Source organism: Hypomesus nipponensis, chromosome 19, assembly GCF_054491055.1.
Source record: "Hypomesus nipponensis isolate SF chromosome 19, ASM5449105v1, whole genome shotgun sequence".
In the NCBI taxonomy this organism is placed as follows: domain Eukaryota; kingdom Metazoa; phylum Chordata; class Actinopteri; order Osmeriformes; family Osmeridae; genus Hypomesus; species Hypomesus nipponensis.
This window is the reverse complement of record NC_140379.1, coordinates 12,846,217-12,857,118: the sequence shown is the minus strand read 5'-3', so window position 1 is coordinate 12,857,118 and position 10,902 is coordinate 12,846,217. Positions and strand designations below refer to the sequence as shown.

Below are 10,902 nucleotides of genomic sequence, written 5' to 3'. Positions count from 1 at the left end.
AGGCATGGCAAAAATGTGGATGTTCCTTCTTGAAATTAATCAAAGATGTACAGTATCATAAGGCCACAACAAGACAAATGAGCACATGGCTTAGTAATCCTTTTATTATCAAGTTTCCTTAATATTTGTTTTTCCAACATTATAAACTACCAGCATTCTTGATATTTAGTATATTCTTTACACCATTTAACATGGAATCAGTCAAATAAAAAAAGAATACATGAAGTGCAATCATGTTTAAAATTCTGATGTACTTCAGATCGCTGCAGGACACCTGCTGAATTGATGAGAAACTGTTGGATGTCATATGTTTCCATACAGCTGCTTCCAACACCAGTCCTTTAGGGATTCAGGATTAGTTTAGACTATACCGTATGTGTAAGTGCAATAACCTTCAATTTACCAAAGGAGATAAATATACAAACAAATAAAATAACTGAATACGTCTATATTTTACAAAGAAAATGTTGGATTACTGTATGGGAAACATCACAACCAAACATCTTAAAATGAAACAGTACTGAAGATGTGCTTTTCCTTGTTAAAGGCCACTGCTGTTGTGCACTATAGGGAATATTCACTTTGCAATTGAACAACGGCTCAATCTTCAGTGTGTTAATCGGTGCGTTAGTTTAGCCTTTATCAGGCCACACGCATCATGAGTTCCTCCAGAGCCCTTTCCCGATGGTTCTCGTGGACAAGCAGAACCTCCTTGATGGCGTTCTGCTGGAAGCCCATCTCGTTGAACTGGGTCAGCAGGTGAAGGAACTCCTCAGCCTGAGAGACAGGACAAAGAGGAAAGCCTGGTCTGATACCTTGAAGACGTCTTACTCTCTGGAATTCATCTTTTCTCCCAGTAGTCTTTATCCCCTGTGAGTAATCTTTAGTGTACAGTAAAATCTTAAAGCAGATTCCATTATGCTGCTCACAAAAGGTCTTTCACCTTGTGCTTGGCTCTCTGACATGTTTGTTTACCTTGGTCTCGCAGTTCTGGAACATCTCCAGGGCCTCCTCCACCTGGGCCTCGTCATAGCCCTGCTCACACAGCCGGTCACACGCCACCAGGTAGCTCAGGATCTGCAGGAGGCCACAGAGCACATCAGAAGGACGGCACAACACACTTTCTTTCTCTTTACACAAATTGCAGAGGGTAATACATGATCAATAGCCATAGATAGAAGTGACAACAATGTTATACTGTAAAATATATAACACAGTATGAATACAGATTAAAGTATATATCTAGCTGATGGAGGGATTTGAGGGGTTCACTCTGAGGTCAGGGAAAAATGATATGAGATCAGGTGTGACTTGAAAGTTAATATCTGTTAAAGCAATGTGACACCTGCCGCAACGTACAAACTGGGAACCAAAATAATTTCACCCTGATTCATTAGATAATGAGTTGAGCCCTTTTAATGTTGCTTTGGTTAAGCTAATTCACCAGCTGTCTTCTCTATGTATGCTGACTGGGAGGAAGGGAGTAATGGAGACTTAAGGAGGGAAAGAGACGAGTAAAAGAGACAAACCTTTAACCCAGCCTTAACAGAGTGGCCCATATTCCTAAACCATTAACAGTTTTGTCAAACTGATTAGATAGTTACAACCACTTGTTGACAATCCTCAATGAATATTTGAAAGCAGTGAAGTGAAGTTATTCACTTATATAGCCAGTAAACTCATCTAAAATGGCCTCTGAAGGACATGTAATGTCTCTCTCTCTCCACTCTTGCCCCTTCCTGCCCCTGCCCCCTCCCAACATACTGACGTGCTCATTCACATTGCCTAAGCACACAGATAATCTTTCTGGCCTTAACCCCCCCCCCCTCAAAAAGAACCCCCCCCCCCCCCCCCCCCCCGGTGGTCTGTGGCTCGCACTGGTCCTGGGGGAGCGCCTGTGTGACGCTGATGAGAAGCTCTACTAACACAGAGCAGGTTGTGGAAACTCTGAGAGACCGGGATCTATTATTACAATGCTGTATTTTTTTTTATCATTTTTTTCCCTATACGTAAACAGCGTCAGACCCTGGTGGCTGAAACCAGATGTTCTGTCATTAAATAGCTTGGCCAACACTGTGGTACCATTAGCTGGGAAAGGTGCTTCAAACATCGAAGCTTGCGGCCAGGAGGGAGAATTACATAAGTTAAATTAAAGGAGCATTCATTGGAGGGAAAAATGGCCCTGTAGCAAGTTACACAAACATAGGTCTTTTGGGTCTAAGCAATACATTCCTTTGATCACATTTCAAAACGTAATGTATTATTACGATATCAAGAATTAAGACTTCAGACTGAACCATCTTTGGAAAGAATAACAGATCCCAATCCAGGGGATAAGAGAGCCTGTGCACTCTTTGAACTGGTCTGCAGTCTGTTGTAGCACCAGAGGATTAGAGGTGGAGTATAAAGATCTGCCCTCTCCACTCCTGCAAGGGCCTCCTAAGCCCCTCGCAGACTACAGAGTGTGGCGAAAGAAGAAATCTAAGGCTGTGGTTCAACCACTAAGAGACCCATGCCGCTTCTCCTTATGTGTCAGATGTGTGAGAGACAGACCTGGTCTGGGCTCTGCTGACCCGCCTTCTGCAGGGCGATGATGGCTGTACGTAGAGGGTAGCCTCTCTCTGTGATCGCCTCCAACAGCTCCCTCTCCTCCGGGCTCAGGGCAGACAGCAGCTCCACTGAGGAGTCCAGCACCCCCGTATGGGAACACAGGGGCCTGAAGGCCCCCGAGGGAGGAGGGGGCAGGCAGGAGTCGGGGCTCAGAGACTGTGGGGAAACAGGAGACAGGGAGCGATTGATGGTGGCTGACGTGTATGTGTGTATACATGACAAACTGATGAAAAAGGGGAGATAATGCCAAAAGAGGTGTGCTGGGTAGTGAATATGTATGTATGTGTGTGTGTGTGTGTGTATGTGTGCGTTTGAGAGGGATGTTGGAACTGAAATGAGAGGATTGGGGTGCACAGAGAAATGGAAAGAATGACAGAACGAGGGTCATCCCCATGCTGAGCGAGGTTAACCCGGGAAATTCTGCCTCTCTTTGATCTTTGAGTTTGTCTGGAGTCTGAAATCCTGACTAGCAGCGTGTCTAGTGCATAGCATTGGAAACAGTTCAGGAGATTACATGGATTTCTACTCTGGGCAGATAAATAACCTTGAAAAGGTTGTATTGCTGAGAAATCCATTTTCAGATTACTTCCACTTGCTAATCCTGATGAACTTGTAATAACTTGGGAGGATTCCAAGCACAGACTTTACACTATCTATTATTAGGCTACACATCATTTGAGAAATGTAATTTGAAAAAACACCAGTCAGTTGGGATCCATTTCCTCTACCAATGGACGTAATGGTACATTAGCCTTTATAAACAATGACATGCCAAAAACAATGACTAACTCATATACAATAAACTGTAGATTGTTGTATATATATTTGTTAGGACTGTTTTAGATATACAGTAAATACTGTATTCAGAAATCTTAAAGTGAAAACAAGTTAAACAAATCTAGCTAGAGAGCTAGCTTTAACAAGCTACTAGGATACCTCTGGAACTTTGTGTGGTGATTTAAGTCCCTCTCTCATCTTTTCCAGGAGTGTGTAGAGCCACTTATAGTAAGGCCGTGCCCTCCCTACTGAGGACAAGCGTTCTGGGCTTTGAGCTTTAAACAGCCTGCCATGGGAAACAGACAGTGGGCCTCTCAGCTGCACATCCCAGTGCAGGAAGACCGTTCCTCTTCCTACCCTAAACAGTTCCCACCATTTCCCATAAGCAGAGGATCATAAACAATCATTCAAAACCAAAACATGACAAAGGATTCAGGAGTGGTTCAAGGGTTGACTTACCGGGTATGAGGGTTTGTGGTGAGTGATGGAGGGGATTCTGTCCAGGGTGTGTGCCCGGGAGTTAGGAGGTCTATGCAAGGACGAGGAGGGAATGTTGGTGTTGTAGCGGGAAGTCTCCAACACTGAGAGAGAGGACTGGCGAAGGTTTCTCCTGCGCTGCTGGGCCAGGCCACTCTGAGAGGCGGGCAGGTCGAGCAGGTTAGGTGAGCCGCCTTGTCTCTGGTCTGGTCGGATGGAACCTAAGCATGAACCTTCACCCAAGGATCCATTATCTGAGGAAGGCCGTTCTTCTTCTTCTGAGTGGCCCTCTCCTTCCTCCTCAGAGTCCGAGATGGCAAACTTCACCCTGGAGCGCAGGTGGGCTGGGTTGAGGCTGTGTGAGCGAGGCCGGGGGTTGGGTTCCCAGAAGTCGGAGCTGTGTCGACTGGCCAGACGGCTCTCTTGGGGGCTGCTGAACATCAGCCAGTAGGGGGGGCAGGAAGCCGGGACCTCAGAGGGGGAGTGGGGGACAGGGGAGCTGGGCTGACTGGGGTAGCCACCCTGCAAGCCTGTCAGCACCCAGTTCTCCAGGCTGTACTCATACTGTCACAGAAAAAGAAGGGCATGTCGGTGACTATTAAGGCCTAGCGTCAATATGCTTTCATGGTAATGTATCTCATCAAAGCTTCCTTCCATGCCTCCTTAAAGAGGGGTCTAGAATTTGGGCTAGTTGAAGCAGCAGAATAGAAACATGCCTTTCACTTGAATTTTCTGAAGTTACTGTGCAAGCTTTGTTCTAACCCTGAACGAGAACACAGAACAGACTAACCAATGTCAGGTGTTGTGCACTGAGACCTCTGTGATAAAAATAAATCTAACATGATTTGGGTAAAACTTGGCAGGGATTTGAAAATGACAAGGTTTTTATTTATGTGATAAAAACATTTACTGTATAGACTGTGAGCAATCAGTCAACAAAGTCACAATGGAATTAGGTTTTGTCAGTCTAGCAGGGAGGAGGTTGGAGGTGACAGAGTATCTTAATAATCCTAATTCATCTCAGACCATGGCAGGATACACTAAGTTTCCCATGACTTCAGGATAGTCTCTGACAGAAACTCCACAGACACTACAGACCACACACACTACAAACCATCATTACCTTCATGTCATTACCTGTTTCCGGGGGAAACATTTTTACTACTACAGTTAAGACACTGGAGTTGTTTAATATAACACTAGGAGAGGACCCCAACCACACACACACCTCTGTCTCCTGCAGTATGGTGAGGTAGTCAGGGACTGTGATCTCCGGGGCTGTGACCAGGTCCACCTCCTCCTTGGCCTCCTCCAGGGTCCCCAGTGGGATCTTGATAGGAACCTCATCCAGATTGCTCATTCTTTTGGTCACTGAAGAAGATGGAACAGCAGAAAGAGAAAGACAGAGAGAGAGGGGGGTGATAAGGTTAAATAAGGGCATAAATATTATAAATAATTATATTATGACAGCAAGGCATGGTCATATATGACTATTTAGGGCTATTTTCTGCCGACCGAGTGTGCCTAGTACAGTACATTACTCTTGTTAAGTTTGAGATTTGGCTGACTGGATGTAAAGGTAAAGCAAGCAGATCAATCCAAATCTCTGCTTGCTTCCCAGAAATACTGCGGTGTCACTCTTTCTCCTCTCTATTTTTGTTGATTCTGTTACACAATGTTGGTAGGAGCTGTCTACTAGTGGAAGATTAGGAAGGTATTATGACAGCACATGGCGGGCTCACAAACACCTCATGCTCCTCTTCTATTGGTTGAAGGGAAACATGCACATACATGTCAGAGACATTGAAACACAAACACACACTTCAGGGCTGGATCTACGAAACAGCAATACACAGAGATCTTAGATCCCTTCAAATCAAAATAGCTAAAAGACAGGATTTGTCACTTTAACTTGTATTAGTCCTTCAGGAAACAGCAGACAAATACACACTTCTGAGCTCAGTATGAGTGCCCAAATGTCAGCCCTGTAAGTCCTCAGGTAGACACAAGGTGAAGGACAACTGGTAAATAAACACAAGTAGGAAAGCTCATTGGTCCCCAGTCCCACCTGGCTTGCAGAGTTACACAGCTGACTAGACAGATGGTTACAGATTAATTACTTTGACGAACCATGCAGGGCAGATGCTAGCTAAGCTCATTAGCTTTACAAAGAAGAACAAAGGAAAGTTCTACAATTTACATACTGTGGCATATGCATGGTAAACTGTGGTATTTAAGAGAAAATACCCATATTAAAACCGTATACATGAAAATAAGGTAGGCCTACAAAGAGCGAGTTTAAAAACTATTCCAATTTTGACAAGTTGTCAGACCAATGAAAACATAACTCCTATATCCAAAACAAAAGATTGCTGTATGGTTGTACTCTGACCAACAAAGATTCATAACACACCCTAAAGTCGACATTACCCTCTGCCTCTGCATTGCTCAAAACACACCTGATGTCATCATCCCCATTTTAAATTCCCCATGTCTTTTTGGGGGCATTTTTGAATTTGCTTAATAATAAAAGAATCATATTGCAATTGTATAACACTTTCAAGTATTCTTAAAAGTAGATCAAAGCACACAATTAAATATCCACAGTAATCAGTAACAGTTTGAATGTCCTAATCAAAAGGTAGAAAACAGTATTAGCAAACTCTCCAACTGACAGCACAAATTCAAAACAGAGCACACAAGTCTCTCAAATGACACTATCTCAACAAACATGTGTACATACATGTCTTTTTCTTCAGAACACCTCCTTCTCTCTTCAGGTGAGGGCTGTGGTATGGGTGAAAGGCTTGTTGATACCTCTACACTTGTTGTTCAGATCAGTGCATGTGGCTAATGAGGCGGGGCGGGTCTTGCTGAACCACTAATCTCCTGACATAACACACTGACATGCCTTCTGACCAGGTTACCTGCTGCCACAGCACATGTCACACTAGACTAGGGTCATGACATACAGCCTCCCCCTTGGTCTAACCTTTGCACTTTTAATGTAACCTCTGTCTGAACAATATTATGTATGAAGACGGTTGTGTGCCAACCAGTACACTATTCATTTGTTTTCCACAAGCTTGTCTGACAATGGCAAGTGCTTAAAAATCTAAGACAGCTGGCTTTCCTAAACCCTCAGCTTGATCACAGTAAAAAAAAAAGAAGATATCAACTTCTCCAGAGTGGCAAGGTTTAGTGTTTCCCAGTATTCTGTCTGAGCAGGTCAACAGAGACATGCAGCCAGACTGTGATGTCATTAAGTACTTTCCTTCGTTAAGACTCCCATGTACGGTAAAAGCGGAATCAGTCATGGAAGTACTTTATTATTTGTACTTGATACACATTTGCATTGTAGCATTACACATATACAGAAACACTATACACATATACAAATACCCTATACCCAAATAAAAAAGTGAACAATACAAAAGGGATTAACAGTTAAAAGAAATAATAGCCGTCATGTCAACTCACACAAAACTGTGAAAATAAATACCTTACGGCACCTGTTTTGGCATCATAACAACACTAGAAATAAGGGGTAGATAATAAAAAAACAGCATTCTGCCTTTTGTCTTAATGACAAGCACATGGCTGGGTAATGACCAGTCCCTTTGTCAGCTCTCCCTGTGGCTGTATAGCATCAGTCAGGGAGGCTGTTTCTGTCCAGGGCTGTGGCCCACACCTCGTCTGATGGGGGCTCTGGGAGGACCCATGTCTGGGGCACTGCAGTACCATCAGGATAGTCCACAGGAACAAGGCACATATCCCACTCTCTCCTGGAGAAACCAACATAAAAAGGACCAGTTATAGATGGTATTTATTTTGTGATCATGTCAAATCCAAGTATGTAGATAGCATGGAGAAAACAGACCGTATCTGGATCAAAGCTGGTACTGAACGCTCAGCCTGGGTGTAGTATTCCCTGAAGGGCTGTAGGGGGTGCTCAGCAGGCATCTCATCTGAGGACAGAAAATAGTTCATGAGTCATAAGTCCTGTTTAACTCCATTAAGTCCCAATCCACGTAAGGAAAAGAAACAACAAAAGCTGTAGTATGGGATCACCACCTCCGAAGAGCATGACCTCCATCTCCCGCTTCTTCTTCACAAGTTTCTCCTGCTCCTTCTTCTGTCGTTTCTCCAGGTCTCTTTTGCGCTCCTCCTCCTGCTCTCCCTCCAGCATGACTCTCAGAGTGTTCTCCTCCGCAGCATACACGGCCGTCCTCTTCTTTATCAGCCCTCTGAGTCGCTCCACCTGTCCGTCAAACACCTCATCTGCCTCCTGCTCTGGGAAAATCCCTGACACACAAACACAGACAGGTTACTCACACAAACACAGCGGCGACTATTTACATTTACAACACATGGTCAATAATCAAAATGTCTTCTCTTCTCACCCTTCCGAGACGCTGCCTCCTTCCTGAGTTTGCGTAGTTTCTCCAAAGAACGGAGGATGTCCAGCATTCTCTTTACATCTGCCTGCTTCTTCCTCACTTCAGAGAGAACTGTGTCTGCTGCCAACTTCAGCTCCTGCTCCTGTTGCATTAAAAGAGCACAGAAAAGCAGCAGTTAGCCACTGCTTTGATTAAGACACTTACCAGCATCCATTGGCGTTAGCTTTTGTCACCACCTGCTGGTTAGAACACGAAGCTCCAAAAAGCACAATCCCCTAAAAACAAAACCCTTCATCGCCGAGTCAACCCACCCTCTTTTTCTCCTCCACTTCCTGTATGCGTTTCATCCTCCATTTGTCTATTGCTGCCTCTTTCTCAGCCATCTGTTCTTCTCTCATCTGTTTCTCTTCCAGGCTGACCAGTTTCCTTCGATGGCGTCTGGTTCTCCTCTTGCTGATGCAGGACAGCTTCTTTTTTAGACCTGCCACAAACTCAGGATCACTTAGCATCTTCAGTCTCTCTTGCAGGTCTTTTTTCACGTTCAACGCTTCTGTGTAGGAGTCTGCCCAAGCACTATCATTCTCCAAATTACCTTTCAATGTTTCACATGCAATGGACAGCTTTGAGACAAGCTCAACTGCTCCGTAGATAGCATCTCTTACGTGAGGGACAGATATGTTTAAATTTGATTTCTTTGGTTCTGGAGTTTGAATAGTTTGCTTTACTCTGTTCCTCAAAAAACGTTGGAGCCATTGTTCATCCTGCATCCTGTGCTGGGCTTCTTCATCCAGAGGCTGTGCAGTCATGGCCTTGCCTGGGAATTGGAGCTCTTTACCCCGGGGAGCCCCACAGGGGGATCTAAGGAGGGGTGTACGATCTTCAGAAAAACAGTGGTCTGGTTGGTCTACTCTACTGTTTGAGTGAAAGCCATATTGGCTGTCTAGTGAGCCTGTCCTGGGGTAGGTGGACTGTTGATCAAACGTCATTCGAATATTGGTACCTGCCAGGCCAGGTTGTGCATCACCTGCCCACGCTCTCCCAGGTCCACCCAGAGGGCTAGGGTTGGACTGTGAGGTTCCAATGTGTGGAGGTCTTTGAAGGTCGCTCATCATCGGGGAGAAGTGGCACGGTCCCGAATGACTGGGGAGGGCCGGTGGTGGTAAAGTGTGATCAAAGCCAAAGCCATGGGATACACTTGGAGGTCCGTAACCGTCAAATCTGGGCGGTGGCATTGGCATGGGGGGCCTATATCCGTATGGTTGACCACCATATCCTGGAGCGACGGGTGTCCATTCTTTACGAGGAGTTTGTTGTGGTGGAGGCATATATGGAGGTGGCCAGAACGTCCCAGACTGTGCAATTGGCATGTTCCTTTGCAACGGATCCCACGTTCTCTCACCACCTGGCTGTATTGGCAGCGGTGGTATGTAGGGTCCCGGTCCGAAGGTGTCACCGGCAGTATTGGACGATGGCTGGTGCATTTCGCCTGACGATAACTGAAATCTTGTTTTATCCATTCCTTATCTGTAATATGCTCTCTTAAGGTTTCTAACGTACTACTCAGAAATACGGCGAAGTATCTTAATACTGGTTACAGGTCTTGCAACACGTTGAATTTAGCTAGCTGGTATAGAAGCAACAACACTGTTGTTCCTAATGGAAGCCATGTTTACATTAACTTTCGTAGAGCATGGGGAAGCAATCTTAACAAGGAATCACATTTCCGGTTGATTTCAAATCAAATTTCAAAATAAAGGTAAACAAATAAACGGTACTTTTTCTTATTTCAACCATGTCTGACCCCAAAAGAGTCGGGAAATACAAAGGATACAGTTACAGCTATCAGTACTACTCATATAATCTACATGGCATAAGAGTTGTTTTAGCTTTCACTGATACTGGTTGTGGTCGAGGAGGGATCCTTCATTTAACGAGGATGCTCTTGTGTCACCTCAAATGGTGGTGAAATGGATTCAGGAAGGTGAGAATATTACTAGCTATGAGAATATGTAATAAGATGTGCTTAGGCCTAGTCTTATCATTGGTCAAAATTAATCCAGTTGATCAATTATTTCAACCAACAAGCCCAGTTGCTTAGTACTACATATAATATTAACCAAATAGCATATTAATGCTGTCACTTGCAATGCACCACCAAAGTTTTCTAGCACGTCCCATGCCATGCTCTTATTTTGAAAGCAAATCAGCAAAAGCGGAAACGTGGCCAGTAACACCGGATGCAGTTGTTTGTATATCCGTCAGAATGGGGTGCATTCCGATAGTCACAAACCGTTTCCTCTACTGGCGTCCTCTCCTGACACCCAAGAGCGGTGACAAATCTCCTTGTTTCTTTCAGTTTCGCAATTCATAGCTTTGGGAATGAAGTGTATTCCCATGCGCTTTGGTCAGTCTGGCTCAGTTCTCTTCACAATTAATTGCTGCCATTTTTTTTTACGGATCACTGAAATGACGACGAAAACTCATTTACACAATGATAATATATTTATTAAAGCCTTACATGTACCTCCTTTTGAAGTTAAAAATAATGTCAGGAAGACGTGTGCTGGCTTTTCAAGCCTGCTGTCAGTCACTGACTGTTAACCAAACCCTCAGAGGAATCCCAGTTGTTTTAACCGAC

At 44.4% G+C, this 10,902-nt stretch overlaps 2 protein-coding genes across 2 annotated transcripts; both read right to left on the bottom strand.

The window, feature by feature from the left end:
- Positions 1-105: 105 nt before the first annotated feature.
- On the bottom strand, positions 106-6,871 carry ubap1lb (ubiquitin associated protein 1-like b). Its single transcript, XM_084683041.1, has 6 exons — positions 6,608-6,871; positions 5,093-5,235; positions 3,847-4,428; positions 2,554-2,766; positions 976-1,077; positions 106-777 (listed from the first exon to the last, which is right to left on the bottom strand). The coding sequence occupies exons 2-6, from the start codon at positions 5,222-5,224 to the stop codon at positions 643-645; spliced, it is 1,164 nt and encodes a 387-aa protein (XP_084539167.1). The 5' UTR covers positions 5,225-5,235; positions 6,608-6,871; the 3' UTR covers positions 106-642.
- A 302-nt stretch (positions 6,872-7,173) lies between these two features.
- Positions 7,174-9,950, bottom strand: pdcd7 (programmed cell death 7). The gene is made up of 5 exons (XM_084683040.1): positions 8,576-9,950; positions 8,268-8,406; positions 7,939-8,169; positions 7,745-7,832; positions 7,174-7,649 (listed from the first exon to the last, which is right to left on the bottom strand). The coding sequence occupies exons 1-5, from the start codon at positions 9,779-9,781 to the stop codon at positions 7,514-7,516; spliced, it is 1,800 nt and encodes a 599-aa protein (XP_084539166.1). The 5' UTR covers positions 9,782-9,950; the 3' UTR covers positions 7,174-7,513.
- Between the last annotated feature and the right edge of the window lie 952 nt (positions 9,951-10,902).